At 35.0% G+C, this 22,545-nt stretch overlaps 1 protein-coding gene across 1 annotated transcript in view; it reads right to left on the bottom strand.

The window, feature by feature from the left end:
* The window catches only part of LOC149570103 (uncharacterized), a 123,823-nt gene extending 102,525 nt beyond the window's left edge, over nucleotides 1-21,298 (bottom strand). Inside the window, exons 1-3 of the mRNA XM_089822752.1 lie at nucleotides 20,984-21,298; nucleotides 20,846-20,889; nucleotides 14,473-14,553 (exon numbers count right to left, since the gene is read on the bottom strand). Coding sequence (XP_089678878.1) covers nucleotides 14,473-14,553; nucleotides 20,846-20,889; nucleotides 20,984-21,191 — 333 coding nt within the window. The 5' untranslated portion in view covers nucleotides 21,192-21,298. The remainder of the gene's footprint in view (nucleotides 1-14,472; nucleotides 14,554-20,845; nucleotides 20,890-20,983) is intronic.
* Nucleotides 21,299-22,545: the final 1,247 nt, after the last annotated feature.

Raw genomic sequence — 22,545 nt, 5'->3', positions numbered from 1 at the left:
ATCGAGGAACAAGAAGAAGAAGGTAAAGGCTGACCTGTCACATCTCATAGTTCAATTTGAAGGGTTGAATGACAATGAGTGTTACAAATGGTGGCAAGAAACGGCTGACACAAACCTTATCAAGAAAATTTTGATCTATGCGCAAGTACATTGGACAATACAACTCTCGGTGTTCTCCATTCAATTGTTTGAGATGATTCTAAGAACTATTATCGAAACATACAACAGACACAGCCGAACAAGCACATTTGTATACAAGAAGCATTGGATAATGGTCTCCTTCAAAGCCCAAGATTTCAGTGGGGTTCTTGGCATTCCTAGACAAGGAGGTTGCAAAGTAGTGACCACGAACCACAAACTACCACAAGAATGCAAGGAGTACTGGGTAAAATTGGTGGGGCGCGACCTCACACCAGAGGAATTTGAGTCCGTTGTAAGAGGTACTAAGAGTCAAGGACTACGACGGGATTTCATCTGGGAAGGCCACTGAAGATGTATTATGGATATAATAAAAAGCAGGTTAACTTGGGCGAGTAGGGCTTCATATTAGAATCACAATGCAATAGGACAAAAGCATGGTAATTAGAATAAATTCATTAGAAGCTAAAAAAAGGAATTAATTTTGATATATGGTAAAACTCTTAAATTTTACAACTAAACAACAACCCGGTTAATGCATTATAGCAATACAGGAAAGCTGCCAAGTAGTAAAGCTTTTCATGAATATATGGATGCCTATACTTTGCCCTAATCAACTAATATAGCCTATCACTCTCACAATGTTGTAGAAAAATATTGTTTTTAGTTGGGTTTTGATGTCAATAACTGGATGTTAATTAAAACAATTTTCTTTTGGCTTCTTAATCATCATACTCTCCTATATCTTGATTCTTAACCATTTCAAAATAAGATGATCCCAGCTGTGTTTTATAACTTTGCAATTTGTGAAGTTTTAATTGCCAGTAACAACTTTGTCAACATGTTAGTTTCCTTAAGTTTTATTTCAACAAACTTCTCTTTGAAGTTTGATCCTAATCTTAGTCTAATCGGCTCTCGTTTTTCTTCAATATACTTTACATATATATAGGACTTGAACATCCTATAACAAATTGTGATTAACAAATAAACAAACTCCTAAATATATGAGTTATTTAAACAACTCATAATATAAGCAATATTAATTACATGAGCTGTAACAATAGCTCACTTATTTTAGCACACATTATTATTATAACCCATAAAAGCAATAATACCTAGCATCCCCTCCCTGTCTAGTGTGAACACGGGGCGAAAGTACATCACAATACTAGATAATCATACATGGTAGCTCACCAAACACCATATGATAAGAGTTGGGACAAACACATTTACTCATGTTAAGAAATAGTGGAACTAGCCTCACTCTATTTTGTGTTTGTACAATTTGGTACACAAGCTGACCAGTCCTGTAAGTTTTTACCCAGATCTAAGTGCTGTAACACCTTTTGGCATTCTTTCATCTATATAACTATCCTGCAACATGGTAATCTGTTAGTTCTTTTTCCTGAGGTGATAAATTGAAGCAATGGTGTATGATATGAATTCAGAATATGCATTAGAATTAATTAAGCTGATATGGATGTTATTTTCTGGAATATCAAGCTGTGTGTGTAAATAGATCTCTGGAGTTCTTGTCAGACAGACAGTGTTATCTAACACCAGGGACTCAGACACAGATCTCTCCAAGTTAATCTATTCAGTGATCCATCAGAGCTTCAATTTATTAATTTCAGATGCAATCTCTTAATTCACTGTTGAAAAGATTTGTTGGCCCATGGGTCAGATTACTGTTAGGATTCAGAAATGCTCTCTTTGCATTAGAAATTATTTACATTAAACAATAACAGCAAGACAAAGTTGTTTGATTATGCCCTAGGGTTATAAACTCATTGCACATTCACATCTCTTCATGGTGTATTTACACATACCACTTGTAGCCCTCATTTGAGCAATCTAGAACCTCTCTTGTATCTCTTTTGCATATTGCATCCTTGAATAGAATAACATTATACTTCAATTGTAATCTTCTAATTTCATTGTGCTTCCTAAGTATCTAAATCCGAGGATAGCTCTATAGCCAAATCTTACATTCTTTAAATATTGGCTAATTGATTTACATAAAACTATCTAGATTATAAGATTATCCATCGGTAATGATAGTCTTTAAGGCATCTAATAGGTGAGAGACCTAAGATAAGTAGGTGGCTAGCTTCTTGTTCCCCAAAAGGTAGGATGAAGTGTGCCTCTAAGGGAAATTTTAGGATGCTTGTGCGGGGAGCACAATCAAAAGTGAAATAGAATCTCTTGCCAAGTATATCCCTAGTGCGACTAGCGACAAAGAGAACCTTAAGCTAATGGAAATTATGAAGATCAAGGACCTGGAAGTTGAAAAATGGAAAGCAATTCATAACAAATCATCAACGAGAATGATAAAAGGGCATACTTCTTGCTGGAATGGTTGTCTCCACTTTTTAAAAGTGATATAGCTCATCTGTTGATGAGCAGCCAAGCTTGGCACCTCTCCAAAATCAATTTCCTAACCATTTGTGTTTTGATTTTCTTCTACTATTTCTATCTGAATTTTGGTTAGTTGTGTTGGAGGAGATCAATGATCTTTTTGTATTAATTGAGATGATAGGATATAATTTCTACTTGATAGTGGAGATATGACATGCCAAAGTACAGTACTCTGCTAGTACTTGGAGGTCAATAGTGGTCTTCAGTGTATAATTCCTCATCCTTTCCACGTCCAATATGTGTATGACCTGGATTCTGAATCAAAGACAGCTGTTTTTTTTTCTTCCTCCTAGTTTTTTATGGCAACTAGTAAGTGTATTTTGAAATTCTTTTGTCAACTTACAGATTGCATGTGCCTTTTCGTAATTTGAAAAAGGAGGATTCAAGTGCATTTCAGAGGAAAAACTGGCTACCATTAAGGCCAAGCGCATTAATTCCTGTGTGGTCAAACTCTTCATTTTTTAACCTTGCTAAGCAAATTGTCAACAAGAATTATTCATCTAGCTTCAAGAAACCATGCTTCAGAACAAATGTTTAACTGCACCTAGATTTTTTTTAGCTGAACGAGTGAAATATATGACTATTTGAGAAACTGTGTGCATCCTAGTCAGCATATGACTGTGCCTTTGCATGGGTTGGCCAATGAGATATGCAAGCTGATTTTTGTTGGGTGAATATTTTGCAACTGATAGTTTTGTGAAAATCCAATTGCAAAATAGGTAGACCAGCCACAGCGTATGAGACCAAGTCTCTCCTACATTAAAAAGAAGGCTCCCCTTTCTCACCGTTCCTTGAATCAACTCAAGGTAAGCAAGAAGTTGAGAGATTTTGTAAGATGTGTTATCAATATTCTTTCCTTTTAACTTTCAAGAAATAATCCACTTACCCGTAGAGCGAGTAATGGGCAAGATGAAATCTCTAACTACACTTATATCTAGGAGTTGGAAACAATGATACAAATAAACCAACACCAACTCAAAGGCTGATTGAAAGCGTACCAGTTTGGCTCTAAGTCATGTTTGTCTAATTTATAAGAAAAAATCACTACCATTGGGGCGCAAAGACTTCCAAAAGTAGATGATCTCTATTCTATGAGAAAAACCTCTACCACTGGGGCACAAAGACTTCCAAAAGTAAGGAAATTCTAACTATTTTTTTGTGAATTTGAGATGGTAACACAAGCTACAATCAAAGCTTCTCATCTATGTATTACCACATCTCATCTATGTATTACCACAACCGCTCCCAATCAAAGCTTTGGCTCCGATTGCTTTTTAACTCACTACACTCTATTATTGAACACACAATAATAATATGAATCAAAGACAATAGGCACAAATTACAGTCAAAGCTTCTAATTTGCTCTATCACAATTGCTTCCAGTCAAAGCTTCGAATCCAATTACTTATTTTTATTCACTTTTCTCCCAAAGTCGTAGTACACAATCAAAGTTATGGTTACACAAGTGTGGTAGATCTTTCTTGCATACAACAAAAGATGATTTTTACAATGAGAGGGCACTCCTTTATATAGGCAAAGGAGTCGAGAAAACAAAGGAGAAAGTGGGAGCAACTCAACCAACTTTGACCCAGTCTAACTAACAAGAGAAATTATTGGATTATATGTCATTCGCATGCAAATCATATTACATGTAATTACACATTTTCATGTAATACATCCTCTCCAACTACAAACATGAAAGAAGAAGATGAAGAAAGAGTTGAGGCTATTGATTCTATATGAATCAATCTTGTGGATTTTTGGGGAAGGCCTTGTACTTGATGGTGATCACAGGATAGGGGATTCCTGTATTCTACGCCACTGCATTCACCATGATGAGTTTTTAGTTGTGATTTGAAAACTCGACATGATCAAGTTTTTCCTCATTCCAAGTTGTGAATTATTTTGTCAGACTTGCACATTATAGATTTTCCAACACTTTGAAGACCTTCTCAATGATGCCCGGAGGTAAACTTGGAACAACTTTTAGACAAGCATCTACAACTTTTTATTTTATTTTTTTGAAACAAAGTGCTTGGTGCATTCCCACACGAACTCAGGTCTTCGAACAACCATTGGGAAAATAAAGATCAAATGAATTACCGCTTCTTGAGAATCAAAACATGCCTTCTTGACCTACCTTTGTTTTTTGAAGAAGTTTTGACATATTTTGAAGAGTGTCACAACATGAAGATGATAACATCTTCCAATGAGATTGAATCCTTGAGAACTTTAAGATTTCAGTTACAATGACAAATCCATGAGAGGTGGGTATTTGAAGTATGGATTAGACACTTATGGAACACATATGACGGCTGGAAATGAAGCAGAAAGCATATGTATTTGGATGGAAAGGACCAAAGTTGGACTTGAAAAGATGGATTGCATGTGGGCAATGATGGGCTTTCATGGGTATGGCCAAGAATGCAAGTTGGGATGCATATGAATGTGTGCAAATGATAACTTTTGACTTTAAAAGTGTGACCTTTAGTCAAAAACGAGTTCTCTGGATGTCATTACATGTAAAGTGGATTATATGTAAAACGAACATGCATTTAGGTTCGGAAGATGGAAATGAATGTAAATGGGAACAAAGGATGAGATTGCATGTAAATGTGGATGGAGGGTGAGATTACATGTAATCGCATGTGGAGAATGAGATGCAGTGTGTCATGACATGGAAAGTGGAATTACATGTAATTGTTCTTGAAGTGTCATTGCAAATGAAAGGAATGAATACAATGTGCTTTGGCATGTAATGGTGAATATGGAATGAAACGATGCACTTGCACGAAAAGGTGGAAGGTGGAGTGAAGTGAAACGTGCAATTTCTTCCAAAAGAAGAAAAACGAGAAAGCAAGCAATCAAACAACGAAAACAAGCACAAAATAAACACATGCCTTTGGTTTTAGACTCAAACATGTCAAGAAGCAAGTTGTTTTCAAGTGCAATTTGGAATTTGGAGAAATTCCAAACACTTAAAAAATGAATGTTTTCATCCTATTTAAAGAGCATTTGCACTTTTCATGGCATACATTTGGACAAATGTGCAATAACAAGCCATAATATGCATGGAAACAACAAGATAAGCACCAATTAATGAACAAGTTTGAAAATGTCCATTTACTTGGAGATCAGAGAGCCAAAATAGCAAGAATCATAAACTTTGAAGACCAATTCTCCTCCAAATCTAGATTCTCAAACAATAATTTGACATCTTCAATAGTTGCATTCAACAAATGTTAATAAGCAATGAAGGGTCAAATTTGACATGAGAATGTCAAAAACGTGGTCTCCAAAAGCAATAGCATACATTAAAACTCAAAAGTGACCTCTATTGATCCAAATGTATGGGCTGGAAATGCCATTTTTTGGGTGTCTTTAACAAAAATGTCCCATTTTCATGCAAAAATCTAGGCCATTTTTGCAAAAACATGGCCAAAAAATGCATGTATTTAAGTCAATTTGTATTTAGGAATGCAAAAACATCTTCCCCAAATGCATATACATGTATCCAAATGCAAATAGGTGACTTCAAAATGCATAAAAGTGGATAAAAAAACTCAATTTTCTGGGCGTTTTTAGCAAAAACGTGATTCATAAAAGGCATGAAATGAAGCTTTTTTGACATCTCAAGGCAAAAATGTGTTCTTTAATAGCATATGGATGTACTGAAACCTCAAAATGACTTCTATTTGAGCCAAAAAGTGAACAAAACTGCCCCAAATCAGGGCATTTTTTATAAAAACGTGGCTCAAAAATTCAAAAATGAGTCATTTTTGTCTTGGATATGAAAAATCATGACCCCCAAATGCATATATGCATTAAAACTCAAAAGCGCCCCCCTTGTGATGGATTTCAAGCCATCATATGGGCAGATCTAAGCATTTTTTATGACAAATGTGTTCTTGGAGGAGGAAAACATCAAATTTTTTGCCCTTGAATCTTCAATTTCGGAATTCATGAAGATATATGCATGTTTTAAATGCAAATTGCACCTTTTAGATGCAATTACATGTTTTAAAATCATCAAAAGTGACTCCATAACAAAATCGCACCTTTTGGGTGTAATTGCATGTTTTAATTTTACATGTAATGGAGTTTATAAGCAAAATCACACCTTTTAGATGCAAGTGCATGTTTTAGATTTTGCTCTTAAAAATCACCTTGAGTGCAAAATCACACCTTTTGAGGGTCACTGCATGTTTTGAAAACACTCAAATATGTATGTCTCACCTTTTGGGAGTCATTGTATATTTTAAAACACATGTAATGATATGTTTTATGTGTTTTCAAATGACATTTTCATTCGAAATTACACCTTTGGGTGCAATTGCATATTTTGATGAAAATGTGCTTTTGACATGTTATGCACAACTTAAGTGATGAATTAAACACATATCAATTTATTTTTTGAAGAAATATTACTTAAATGGGTCATAAATAATATTTACACTATATGGTTAATATTGTATGTGCAAATATCATTTTAAAAGTAATACTTTTTAAGATGTTTTGATTTAAAACTCAAAAATTGAATTAAACTATATAATTAATATAGTCACTTAAGTGAAAAATTAAAAAACAACTAAACTTAAAAATATATCATAAAGTGCACTATAGTTACTCAAAAATCAAATTATACTATATAGTTAATATAGTCACTTAAGTGAAAAATTAAAAAGCAACTCCACTTAAAAATATAACATAAAGCGCACTCTAGTTACTTTAAGTGAAAAATTGAAATGATAAAGTAACTTAAAAACATAAAATTAATTGAATTTATGATATTTTTCAAAAAGTGAATGTCAACTTCAAAATATAACATGGTATTTCTTTATTTTTGCAGTTGCACCTAAAAGGTCCACTTTTCGGGCACTAAAATGGTCATATCTTTTGATTGCCAACTCCAATTAAGCCCTAAGATAGATCGAATCAAAGGGAAAACTGAAAGCAATAACTTGAGCAAAAAACAAAGGACAAAAACCAACAAACACACACTCAAAAATGAGAAAAAGGATGTTGAAGGCTTCAAAAATCAAGCATAGGCTCAACAAATGGAGAAACTAAAAAGACTTGACGAAAGCCTTCAGTAAAGGATTCATTATAACAATTGGGGTCGATCGATTGGTCAATACTAAGCAATTAAATAATGAGCTAAACTCAGAGAAATGCGAAACTAAGTTGGAAAAGTTTTGTACTATTACTTACATTTTGTGTTAACAAAATGCAGGACAACAACAATGAATATTTAGAAAGAAGTTTGAAGGAGATTAGAGAAATATGTGCAGATTTTTTTTTTCTTTTTATATATTCTGTTGAATTGAGGTTGATGTGGATGATAAACTCTATTTTCTAAGATTAAAAACTGTCGCTTCTTTCATCTGCAATTTTTACCTAACCCTTCTCTTTCAAATGCTCAAAACCCTTGATATTTCTCTACTTCCATTCCTACCATGAAACTTTTGCATAATGAAGGTTTGGACCAAAGGCTAGCCTAAAATCCATGACATCTTAGCAACTTGGGATATATTTGATAATGGAAAAAGTGTAGAACAAACTTATTAGCTGAGCTTGATAGTATAAAAAATATCTCTTGATGTTTAGCTAGCTGAGCCCTCACCATGCAGAGGGTGCCATGGCAGTGGAAGACATGAATCTCAATGGCAGCAGGGTTTTAGTAAGTGGATGGACTAGAATGATTTGTATTATGAATTCAGATGCTTCATAAGCATCAATTCCAACAGATGTTTTGATGTGAGAAGGGCAGGAAGGTGAGACCAATATGAGCTGGATGTGGTGGGGTGAAGAATATTTGAATGTTAATTCACGCTCTTAGGCTATCAACAGCATACTTCTGCAGGTTTCTTCATCTATAGGCTTCTATGTTTCTGGTCTAGTGTTCTGTTGTATTTGGTTTTCAAATTTATGCAAAATAATTATGTTTTCCCATTTCTAGTTCTGCTAGATTATTTTAGTTCTGTAGTAGCTTATACTGCATGCTCGGGTGCTCTGCCTTTGAAAACACTTCCAAATGAGTGAAAAGGTCCCAAACAAAATCCTGACACATAATTCTAGCCTACAAATTCAAAATTCCAAAACACTAAAACAATAACAAAGACTCATTGTATTCAACATATAAGTTGCAACAAATTAAAATAATGTTATTCTAAAAAAATCTGAGAACATCTAATTACAATCAAACCTTTCAATGGTCTCTCATTGGTCTCTTAGAGATGACATTTACAAGCAGTTCATTCACACTATTTGGGTTAACCTCTACAAGGGCCTTCACCCTAAGATGGCATTTGCGCGGAGCTCTTCTTGGAGCTTAAGGATGGACTCATTGTCTGTCCTGCTTACCTACCCCTCCACTACCCTCATTCCCTTAAGTGTTACATCCCAATTTTTGACCTAATTTGAAATATAGCCGTTGAGGTTCACATGAAGTCAATTGGCAGTTTAATTTCTTATAATTTGACAAAATGGTAAGATAGTTAGTCGTTATGATTTCAAGTGAAGATAACATGCTAGTTGATCATTAATCACGAATTCATGGAATTGAGAAGATGGTTAACCATTATGATTAATTATGATTAAATAATTTATTATGATAATATAATTTAACTGTGGGGAAATTCCTTGCAGGAAACATGTCAAAGGGGGTGGAAGCATTGTCAGAAAAGAATTAGGTAGGAGCATCACCATCACTGGGCAGATAGGTAGAGGATCTAGCGACTTGAAACAGGATACATCTGTGAAACCGCATGAGTTATTTAAATAATTAATTTAATTAAAATAATTGAGTTAAAATATAAAACATATCTCAAAGGATTTTAATTTATCTTTCATCATATTATTTTAATAAATGTTTATAAACATGCATATAATATAAAATGATTTGGCACCATTATAATTTAATAATTAACAAAGTGATGTTACATGTACATATAAGATAATAATAATGTTCAAATTATAAATTTCCAATTCTATTCTTTCCTTTTAATATTTTTGCTTTTAATCGATTAACACTTGGCATGATTAATTGATTTTATATTTGGCAATTCAAGTTGTCTTAATCTTTCCAACTTCTCTTCCAACCTTTTATTTTCTTTTCCCTCTTTATTTCTCTCCTTTTTCAATTCAAGTTTATGATGTATTCAAAGAGTCTTCTTGAAAACTGTAGGTAGCCGAAGAGCCAAGCAACCATTTTAATAGAATTGTATTTGCTATAACCTATTCCTCTCGGCATTTGGTGGCTCTTCTTTTATCTACTTATACGTTTGAACAAAGGGAGGAGACCCTGAGATTATTACCAGCTTCATTAACTTGTTCCCCCGTCTTCATTTCACCTTCATGGCTTTTTCTATCTGCGGGATTAGTGCGGAGTCTATCTTTTCTGGCTACGGAAGCAAGAAGCAATCTATATAAATCACGTAAGATATATTGAGTTCCGCCGAAACATGTTTAAAATCCGTTAATTCCTTTGTTCATAGAGCTATGCCAGTCAGTGTCCTGCTATATTCATCTTTCCATGTAAAACTAAATACTGTTGCCAAATTAAATTCAGACTGAATGGAGTATGCATTTATATAGTTTTCTAGTTGGAATTACTTTTACTCTTGGCTTGGCTTTCTTTCATTAAATATCGTCCATGGCTCCTACTGTGGAGACGAATGCTAGATTATATATCTGTAGGTGGATGTTGCATGGATCAGTTGTTCTTGTCTAGCATTTGATTTGTGTACATGTCCTTCACTTCTCGTGTAGTATATACAACATTAGACTTTTAAAGTGTCTTCTAGAGAATGTCTTACCTCATACTGCAGATTGAGGGTGATCAACAGGTAATGTTTAATGAGAAGCTTAGAATGAGATAAAGATCTATGGATTTATAAATGAACAGATATTTTACGTTTGAAAGTCCTCAGATTGGATTTGACATGACTATGACCTTAAAATGGTTTTAGCTTTAACTAGCCAGCTTGGACCACGAATTGACGATTTAAGAATAGGATGTGCTTGATGTATCTTATTGAGTTTAGGTTGTTACTTGAATGAATCTTACGTTGTTTGTCTTGCAAACTTGATACATGTTCTCCGAAGTTATGGACCCACGTTTTCAATTATAAACTTGTATTGTTCTTGAAAGTATCTTACATTTTAGTGTATATATTGTCTTACAACATGCCACTTGGGATTTACATTAGACTTCAATCTAGCCCAGTAAACTTTTTTTTCCCTGTATGTATCTGAAATTTGTTGTAATACGTTCCTGTGAATGCTCCTTGGGTTTTGCAACTTTAATTTCTTTTTTTTAAAGAATTATTAAACCTGTGAGTGACGGAAAAGAATTGATTGTTAACGGAAGTAATGAATCAAATACAAAAGAAGTCTTAAATGAAGTGATACATCCCAAATTGTTGAACCTTGAAGATTCAAAACTTCTTCTTAACCTCTTTTTTTTCAATTAATTAGTATCAGATAAAAAGAGTTTCAAATGGCATCAAGAACGTGTATGAATGTTGCCGATCTCAGGAACAAGTTTTATTTTTGTCACAATTCCTTAAAAAAGATAAAAGAGTAGTTTTATCATAATTTTCCATAATACTGAGGAGTTCACTGGCATGATGCCATAAAATTGGTGAAGAGATGTACGTAATAACAAGGTGATTATAATCTTTCAGACACCTAGGATTCACCTGGACATAGAAGCCACAAAAGGGTGAAGAGGTGAAATTAAACCTGCAAGAATCAACAATGAAATCAAATTTGAATATTAATTAATAGCTCATGCATGATTTCGTTAAATGTAATTTTCTACTGTCAAGTTGAGAGAGGTGTCTAGATACCAGGATGCTCAGCTGATGACAAGATGACCCCTGGCTATTCCGGATAGGGAGGGCCTTTCTCGTTAGAGATCATGTAGGGATAAGATTTGGTCCAAGGTTGGGTGGTTAAGCCCCTGACAATGTTTCACCTCTCCATGAGTTACCGGACATGCATCGGACAAAGATAAGTCATACATTCAATTGGTTGTCGGAGACAGGTATTATCACTTTTATGATTAATATGCAAGAAGGTAAGATTAATTGAGTTATTTCATCGTTACACCTAGATACAAGAGATAGATTTATGGAATGTTTTTCATTTATATGAATATTGAATATAAGTATATTTTCTAATCTTGAGTTACTGTCACAGTTAAGTAATCGGAAGGAAAGGAATTTGAAATTGATTGAGTGTTAATTGGAACCCTAAATGATACAGTAGTATCGAAAGCCCTAATTGAATCAGTGGTATCGGAAGCCCTAATTGAATCAGTGGTATCGAAAGCCCTAATTGATAGAGTGGTATCAGAAGCCCTAAATGATCCAATGGTAATCGATGTCCTAATAGATACAATGGTATGTTATGCCCTAATTTTATATAGTGGTATTTAATGGTAATCGTCATTTAATTTCGATATAGCGATATTGGATGGTAGTTGTTGTTTGATATTGTTATGGTGGCATATGTGGACTAACTTGGGTGGTTGCAGAAGCATCCCTACATTGATTTATTGATTCAATTTCCAAGGTACATGGATATTATTTTTCTATATTAAATTCCTTGGTGGTGTTTTAAGTTCTTAGTTAAGAAATTTTGTTTAACTGCTTTTAACAGTAAATCTCTATCACATAAACATGACTAATATAACTGTCTTTTTATGAATTTGAAATAATAACTGTATTTCTTGGAGATGATAGTTGTTAAATAAGACCTGGAAAATCGGGATGTTACATCAAAATCCCCCTTGGCTACTTTAGGGTGGGTTCACATAGGCTCTGTTGCGAGACCGGTCACCTTATGGACAGAGAGCACAAAATTTGCCAGCTTTGTAGTATTGGGGAGGTTGAGTCTATTGAGCACTTCATCTTTCACTATCCTCTATACTATGAGATCAGAGGGAGGTTCTACAGTCTCTTCGGGGAGACCCGGTCACTCTCCACTTTCATCAGATATACAAAGCCCTATATTTACAAGAAGTCCTTAGGCTTCGGGACAGCTCCATCTACGTACGCCACCTCCTCCTTGTTAGCTTATTACTGCCTTCTTCATGGGGATTCAGTCAGTGCACGGTACCAAGCGACTTCTTAGCACTTACTCTTCTTCTAGATCCATGAGGCCCAAGACTGTGTTCAGCTGCAGCCATCCTCTCCCAGGACCACTTTGAGGCAGCCCAAGGCTCCCACTGGCCCTATTGATTACCCTTCGGTTTAGCAATTCTTCACAGCTGCTCGGAACCCTTAGTGGGTTTGGGTTTGGGAGGGTTTTCCCTTTCCTCCAGTTTTTTCTCTCTGCTTTTGTTTTTTTTTGTTTTTTTTCTAACACCAATCCACCACCATTTTTCAACACCTGCTCCTCTCCCTTCACCTATGTTCCTCCTTCCCTCCTCACAATCTCTTCCAGTTCTCCCCAAACACGCACAACCCCCTGCCCCCCAACCTCCTCAACTCCCTTGTCTTCCTTGGGGTTACCCATGTTTAACTCCCCACATAACAGTTCAAGGCTATTCCATAATAAACACATGTCATTTGCATTTTTTTGAGTGCATAAGAAACCATATTTCTTGGAGTTGCATCAAACTGTTCACAGGCCTTATCTATACTCCTGCATTTTGCATACATATTTACCAGGGTAGTTGCAGTATTAACATGTGGCAAAACTTGATCAATTATAAATTTATAATTTGATGGCTTCCAATGTCTAGTATTGGCTCTTGATATGGAGCTGCCATCATCTGGATTTTGTCTTCTAATATAGAAAACAAATAGAGCTGTGCCAACTATGAGAAGGCATCCTACTCAACAGCGCCTGCAATTATAGCCCTGATGTGGTTTCTGTTCTTAGGAATCTGGGGTTCTGTAACTTCTGGAGTTTGAATTGGAGTTGGTTCAGGAAAGCTTGCTAGGAATTTAAGGCATAGATTCCCTGATGTTCTCAAGCTTTCAACTTATTCAAGAGCTCAGCAAGATTCCAGAAATTTGATTGTTTTCCATGTTTAATACATGGAGATTTGTCACACTTCCTAGGCTCTCTGGGACTGTCTTATGAAAAATGTTATTCTTTATGTCCAGATCCTGAAGGCTCATTTATGTTCTTAGGTCTGGTATCTCTGCATTTGGTCTGTTGAAGCTGAGATTTAATGCTTTAAGTTTAGATAAACCACCAAAGCTTTGGATTGGTCCAATGAGCTAGTTGTTATACAAATCCAGTTTTTGAAGGTCTACAAGGCCTCCAAATGCAACAGAAAGCAGTCTTCCAGATTCATTCGAAAGCAAAAGAGATGACTTCACTCACGTCATCACATTCAACACTTTTTCATTGGAATGGAGAGAATGGATCATCTTTCTGTCGTATGTGACAATGATAAACTTGTTAAATAGCCTTAAGAGCAGACACAAAATTAAAGAAAACAAGCTAGATTTATTTTTTGCTTTTTTTGATGATGCTGATTGCCGATTCTCCTTGGTGCTCCTGCATCAAATCCCCTCTTTTATGCATCTTTTTTTCTATGCATATTCTTGTATTCTGTGAAAATTCCCCATATTACAAGGCTAAAAGACTTTCCAATTATTAAAAACTATTTCATTCCACAGTTATAGATGTTCATGGATCATAAAATCTTTAAGGTGGGTAACTTGAAATAGAACATCAAAAACGCCCTTTTAAAGGCATGCACTCATGGCATATAGCTAGGTAAGAAATCCTAAAACTGAAGATATATATAAACAATCTTCTAAAAATGCAATTTGCAAACACACTTTAACAGATCTTACCAGTCCTACAGACCATTTTGACCTGAAGTACATTAAACTTATCTCATCTCATCTCATCATACTATACTAAGAATCTATTTGAACCTTAACAAACCTGCAGAGCCGCTGTTCTTTCTGTAACCGAGGTTGGTTGTTTGAATACCGCTGACTGCCCATCGCTCCTTTGAAAAATTTCCTACACCAAGCATGATTATTTCAAATGGTCACAAATGTAAACACGAAATTATAAAACATTGATCAAAGAAGAAGGTGAAACATATTTACTATTACAATGTTCAGAGAATTAAGGATATATCAAACACCACTACAAGGATATCTGCAAGTCATGAGCTCATACAAGAGATTTAAACCAAGACAATTAAGCCAAGCTCGTACAGTTTATTTTAAAACTGAGTATCAATATAGACAATCTTTGCAAGAAGTATATATATACACTTCAAGAAACCCAACAGACCAATTCGTGCCTAAGGGACATCACAAATCATGTCATCCCATTTTCTTGAATATATTAATCAATATATTGTAGAAAGGAAATCTCTTAAAGAAAGCATAAATTTCTAGAGGCTCATAAATTTCAAGGGAACTATTCTTCATATAGAATTGTAATCTAATTTTCTATATCAACTGCATAATGTATATTTGAGAATCACTGTAGTTGTGATGCCCCCTTTTAAAGAGTTTATGCGCCAATATTAGGAGATATAAAGTGAACATTCAATTAATTCATAAAGTAACTTTAATTAATATAAATTATAAATAGGGTCACTTTATCATCATTCCCAATTGTAAGTAAATATGAGAATTACAAGAGGGGAATTCAGAAACGCTTTCCAAAAGCCTTTATGAGAGGATTATAAATGAGATATGAGGGGTCATTTGATAGACTAAGTTAATTTATTTTGTTTGGAAGAAGTTGGGAGCTTTATAGCTTCATTTTCCGGAAATTTGAGGATGGATATCAATGGTTTCTCCGTGGTTTGCAGAGAAACCCAAATCTATCTTTGGTGTGGATTCATCGAGGATACACCATTGCGCTCTAATGTCAGACTATTAGGGTGCGGTCCCATGGATGAGGGCTTCTTAAAAAAATTCAGCGGCTACTCTAGAGATTTTTTAGGATTATTCTAAAGTGGGAGGTTCCATGAATTTTGTAGTGGAGTTATTCTTAAAAAGTTTAAGCCCCATAATTTATGGAAGCAGGTGGTCTCATGATTTTTTAATTTTAACATATTCAATTCACTTACTAAATAAATAAATATGTTTAAAAAATTTATTGATAAAAATTAGAAATTGGTATATGATTGACAGGTGGCACAAGAAAAGCCTAAGCTGGTGGGGCAATTTCTAGCCCCCCACCTTTTCCACCCGCTTAAATCTGCACCCTAAAAAGTAGAGGTTGCTACTTTTGAGGAGAAGACTCCAATTAATCCCATAGCAAACTCTTTTTTGATTTCATAGGACCACCTACTGCACAAAAATAGATCCTGCAGCCCCCCTCATGGGACTGCACCCTTGGTAATTTCAACTGAAAGTCTCCCTTGGATTTGATAGGCAACATTTGTGAAGCCTCTTAAGTTCAAGTTTAAGACTTGTTTGAAGTGCTACAGTAATTTTGTACCTTACCACAGTGATTCTGTAGCCTGTTACAGTAATTCTGTACTTGATACAGTGACATGAAAAGTGCCACAAGCAGTGACGATACAGCAACTTTTCATTTACAGAAGGAAAGCTGCTTCTTTGAAGATTCTCAGTCAATTGGGGCAGGGTGTTAAAGGTTTGTTAGGAGTGGTGAAGATTGATAGTGCTGTCTTCTACCACCAGCAGTGAACAGCAGAACTATAACATTATCTTTTGCTGTTACAGACCTAAGCAATCATGTTTGCATATATTAGAGTAATTTAATCTCAGAAGTCTTGGAGTTCTTCATTGCCCTTGGGAGCTATTCAGTTTAGAGAGACAAAGGAAGGATCTTGTGGCTGTTGTAACATCTGCTCTTATATCATATATCTCCAGTTTACTATGACAGAGTTTTCTGTGCATTGTTTCAATCTGAAAGGTGACTGTTAGGTTATGAAGGTGGTTGTTACCTAAATCTGATCAGTATGGGGAGTTGGAATTGGCTTGGAGGCATCACAGACCAGATTGTCATTGAATGCCGACATCAACTGAAGGTTGGAGAGTTATAGTTCAGGAACCGATGATTGTCCACTCTTCCCCCAGCTGCTACAGAGGTGAAAGGGTCTGCTAATTGTGGCATAACTAGTTCTGGGATGAATAAGATAAAAGTATCACGTTATTCCTGTTTAAACATTTTACTGCTGTTCAATCCTGGATTAGGCTGAAGTATATTAATTTATAAATGAGTTGTAGATTATTAAAGTGCTACTGCTGATTACCTACCCTACTGGCTATGCTTCAAGGTGATTGTACTGCTGCTCCTAAACCAAATACATCACCAGCTTTAAGCATGTACTTAGGTCAGAAGAAATAAATATAATTCCCTGTGTATTTCTGAATGATTAATGTTATACAGCAATTACCATAATCAGATTTTAGTTTCAGAATTAGTCTCTTTTCAAATCTTGTTCCTTGCACTTGATTATAAGCTTGAATACCATTGCATAAATCGGCAAATGAACTCAAGATTATGATGCAAATATAATCTCAAACATTGGAAAGAGAACAAAAATTTGGAGCAGTTCTGTGGAGAGTTATTACACCAGTAACCATCATAGGGATAAAGTTTAAAGCAAGACACCACCGGGGTTAAGTTTAACCCATTGATGATGGATCCTGCACAAAGATCCCAAATGTCAGGGGCTTCAAAATATTAAACGGTTGATTCCGAAAGACACACACATCTACCCACTCTCCTTATATTGGCTATATTTCCAAGATGCATGTCCCCTAAATTTCATCTCCAGTTGGCAAGTACTCTCTAAAGATGATGAAAAAAATAGCCGTTTAAAAATGTCAGTCACTACAACTTTCATTTATAATAGTTTTAGCCCTTCAATTTACAATTTACCAGAAGTATTATCAAATTTTGTGCTCTATCTTTATTTGGAAAAGCATTACATTCAATGAATTTTAGGACGACATCTTTTAAATACATTTTCAGGGCAAAATCACTTGGAATATTGAACTAATAGGAGCAATTTGTTTGGCCTGAAAATCTGATATAATAGAAGATAATCAAAACTTTCTTGTATCTTATTCATCGAGATTCATTACATAAATAAGGCGGCCATATAGCAGTTCAACTGCTATAAAATAACTATCAAAAACTGAAATATATAACCTTACTCTTTAACCCTAATGATTAATACATTAACGTCCCCCCCTTAATAGGGGATCACCTTGTGGTGTAGTGGTGACTTGGTTGCACTATTATTGGTGCAACCAAGGTTCAAATCTCTGCTTGGCCCAAAACAATGTTAATGTTGGTTGGGCCCACCTTAGTTGTTGTGCGTGGTGGTGGATAGGTGCGCGTATATGGCATATTCATGATGAAGATCATGGTGGTGATGCCACTTGCTGATGGAGATCGATAGTCAACTCTCAAGATCATTGCTGGGCTAGGAGTGCTCATGGACCCTGTATCGGACCCACGTCGCGTGAGCTTGTTGTGCCCCTCGGGCTTGGCGTCCCTATTGGGCTTTTGTGCTCGCAGGTCTTGTTTGTTGTATTCGGGGATGAGGTCCCCCAGATTTGTGGCCTCACTGATTCATAGCTCCAGTCAAAAGCGAAACGTTACTAATGAAAAAATAAACATCCCCCCTTAGTTGGAAAGGGTTATCTTGAAATTGGAGAGTATTTTGAATTCCTTAATCATCTTTTGAAATCTTGTTACTACGACAGGATTTAAAAACTGTTTGAACTTACAGGGTTCAAACTTTTCTACTTAAGCATGTCGCCCATTGGTGGGCCTTAATTTTTTTTGAAAAGCCTAATTTTTTTTGAAGAGCCTATTGCTTTGATAGGTTTCAGTTTGGGACTTATTTTGTCCATTTTGAATTAGCACAGTTCAGGTACATAATCACTGAAAAATAGCATAGATTGGGTGCAATGAACTTGTCTTGTTCACGTGTCACAATTTGATAATAGCACACATTAGGTGCAATAAAATTACACACATTGGGTGTTGCGAACTTGTTCTGTACATATTACAATTTGATAAAAGCACACATTAGGTGCAGTGGACTTGTTTTGCCCATTTGTTTGAAAATGGTCTACATTGAATTGTTGTATTTGCCACGCACTAAAATTTGAGCGGTATACATTGAATTGTTATTATTGCAGCCCACTTGAGCTTGAATCTGAAATATTCACAATGTTTCTTCCCTTGGCAAATGAGAGGGAATAATATTAACAACATGATTTCACTTGATGAAGCTATTGGATAAGAGGCTACATATTTATCTTCATAACCTCAAATAGGTGGAATGCATTACTATGGACCAATATCATCATAATGATCACAAATTTTATCTCCAACATTAGCAAAATCATTTTCATCAAAACAATGCCATCACCATGACTATTGTCATCAGCAATAGCCTTATTGGGAGTTTCTATTTGAATTTCTACTAAAGATACATAATTTAGAGAACTGTCTATTGAATTAGGAATATGTTGACCACAAATTATGGGGTCTACCAAAAATATTTGGGAACATTGTCCTTGGAACATGATCTTCTCCTAATCCAGCCTTAATCATTCCAGTTTAATTGTCATAAACAAATGACTGACTATCCTGCATGATTCATTTTCAAAATACCTTTTTCTTTATTGATACTTTTGAATCCCTGCTGCCACTGCCTTTTCTACCTTGTAATATTGTAAAACTGATGACTGAATATCTTAAGAACAGCATCAAAATTTATTAGAGGGGTTTAATAAAATCAATATTTTTGTTTTTCTCCAATGTTTCCACAATACAGCTGGTTAGCCAATTAAATTCCATTCAATAAATTCACAGCGCTTCAAATATACCCATTTTCCAATCTGTAAGCATATCCTAATAACAATATTCCTCACTATTACAAATAGAATAAATTTGTAATGAAACTAATTCTTGAAATTGGAAATTTATCATAGTCTGCACACATGCACCCGATGCTCTAAGCAACTCAAATCGTAAAACAAGCTAACCAGACTGAAACAACATCACAATCTCTGTTAAATATTGGTATTATGCAAGAAATTGGGGTCTCTCAAACGGAATTCCAGAACTGATAAAGCATCAATGAAAACAATGGCATTCTTTTATAAACACCAGAATCAAAAACTTGGACAGTTACAAAGGAGTCCGACACCATTGTTTCCCAAATGGGGACTCAACCTAATATCGGTCAAGAAGAGTCATTATAACTTCTTTCATAACTGATCTTCGAATTGGTTACAGATTTCAACTCCAACATCAAAGGAAAACCGAAACCGTTGAAGCAAATACATGTAGCATGTGTAAAGTCATGTCTTGCTATCATTTCAAATAATAGAAAATACAGTAGCAACACACAGGAAATATAGAGAAATGAACATCACCAAATTGCAAGCACACACAGGTAATGGGTCTAAATCATGCCTACAAATGTTGCACCCTTGATTTCCACACACTCACCAACAGCCTGCTCTAATATTACTGTAAGGTCCGAAAATCTGATATAATAGAAAATAATCAAAATATAATCAAAAGTTTAATGTATCTTATTCATCGAGATTCACTACAAAAATAAGGCAGCCGTATAGACTGCTATAAGATAACCAAAAAAAACAAAGTTTATTGTATCTTATTCATCGAGATTCACTACATAAATAAGGCAGCCATATAGACTGCTATAAAATAACCAAAAAGAACTGAAATATATAGCCGAACTCTTTAACCCTAATGATTAATACATTAACACAATTTGTAAATGGTTAGCGAGGTAAACAAGCTTAATTTCATAGAAAACTCTACAGCTATCAATCTCCTCTAAGTTTGAACTTGTTACATGTCCAGCTACGAATATATGAATGGTTTATTTTAATGATATTGATGAGACTAAATAATTTATGAGATCTCGGGAACATTCTCAATTTATCTTTATATTTTTTTTTGATGTGGGATTTTTAACTATAATGTTTAACTAGGAGAATTAGCAGTCTGACTAATCCTATCATCCTTGAATAACTGATCCATGTTGTAAACCAGCACAACTGAAGTAGCCTATTCAAACGCATGGGTGATAAGTCATAGAAGCAAATAAATGACTAAATGGGTCATTGATGGAATAATTTGACTATTAAATACTTAATAAAGCACCTACAAATGTTAGTGATGCTTAAAATCCAATTGCTTGAATATTAAATTAGACTTACTCAGCTACGTTTTCTCATTCATTTAAAACCTAAATAATGTTAAACATCTTATTTTCCTTTTTCTTTTCTAAAAAATGTATGACAAAAGATGAAAATGAGCTTACCGGAGCCATCCACCTGCATACGTCGCAGTCAATGCATTCGTGATCTGAAAAAAATTAATGAGCAGTTCACTACAGGTGAGGAGGGAATTGCCGCTCTAATTATTGTGAAATTAAGAATTTGTGAGTGAGAAGACTTACTGACATAGAATTCTCCGTCTACGTTTTGAGGGCGCCTATTTAATGAAGTGTGAGGACGGGCGTTAGCTAATGAGCAGGTAACGGAAGATGAAAGAGGCCGTGCTTTAATGATGGAGTTGCTGCTGTTGATATGTTGCAGAAACTGAGCGTCTTTGCTCGCAAATTGGGGTTTTCGATTGAGGATGACAGAGGCGTTAAATGCCGCCATTTTTAAAACCTCTCGGGCAATTGAGGCGGCCTAAGAGCAGACGAGAAATTCCAAATTACGTTTGTGTGGTAAAGAGCAGAGAAGAATTCCAAATTATTCATGGATTCAAAATGGACTTCCAAAGAAGAGGCCTTAAGGCCCCGTTTGGTGAGCGGTATTCTGGAATACGTATTCCGGAATAGAACGTATTTCTGTTCTCCGTTTGGTTCAGCCAATATTTGATGGGAATTCGCGGACCCGAAAATGTATGTTTTCTAAAATAAATAAAAATGGAATAGGAATACGTATTCCAATACCACCTATTTTGGTGGAATTGCAAAACCCTATTTTTGGGCTAAAAATGGAGTACGTATTCTATTTTTGCTTCGTATTTCAATCCCGTTTTGGTGCATCCAAACAAAGAATTCGTCATTTTTGGAATACGTATTCCTATTCCGCTCACCAAACGGGGCCTTAAGTTCATTCCGACCTGGCTTCCTTTGAGTCAGACGGTCAAATGAAATTGACACAATGGCTGTCTCGATTTAGGATGAAATTTCTAGCCTCTTTTAATAGTTTTTATTCAATATTTTGAATAAAAGAGTTTTTCTTAGTTTTGTGTTTCCAAACATTACCGTTGGGTTTTTATTTGTAGGGGATCTTTTTATTTAGAATGAATGTTATTATTATTATTATTATACTATTTATAGTCTATCATCTTTTTAGTATTTTAGGTATATATTATTTTAATCAAAATTGTTTAATTATCTATTATTTGATTTTTATATAACTAATTATAAAGAATAAAATTTAATATATATTATTTATTTTATTATACTAATGTTTACATATGTAATTTTTAATTTTCTTGCTTTTCTATGTAATTTTATGTCTTTTTTTTTTTTGATGGAGAGTTCAGACCTGTGAGGCAGCCCAGCGAGGCACGAAGCCTGCGAGCTACCAACCAACGAAGGCCACCATTAACTTTTAGGTACTCGATACGGGCCCACACGTGCCTGAATACTAAATATTTTATGTCCACACGTGCCTGTAATTTTATGTCTTTTGACTAGATAAGAGCTTTGGGTCTTGTACACACTTTTTTGGAGGTGCTCACGATAAAAAATTTAGTTTCCTTATAAAGCGGATATTGGATGGAAAACGTGATTGCCCCACTCTTCCCACGATTCTATTGATTGTCATTCATTCATTCTATTGCTAATTTTAAGCATGATGTTGGTCTATTTAGATTTATCTCTTGCTTTCAACTTGTATTCAAGTAGCAACCTTTTGTAATAAATCTCTAGATATCTGCAATTAATTTCTTCATTATTATAGATTATGAATGCTTTTTTAATATTTTGTTCTACATTTT

This window comes from Cupressus sempervirens, chromosome 3 (genome assembly GCF_028749045.1).
Source record: "Cupressus sempervirens isolate cs-2001-9-10 chromosome 3, ASM2874904v1, whole genome shotgun sequence".
In the NCBI taxonomy this organism is placed as follows: domain Eukaryota; kingdom Viridiplantae; phylum Streptophyta; class Pinopsida; order Cupressales; family Cupressaceae; genus Cupressus; species Cupressus sempervirens.
Note: the sequence above shows the minus strand (reverse complement) of the source record. Positions and strands in the feature narration are given on the sequence as shown.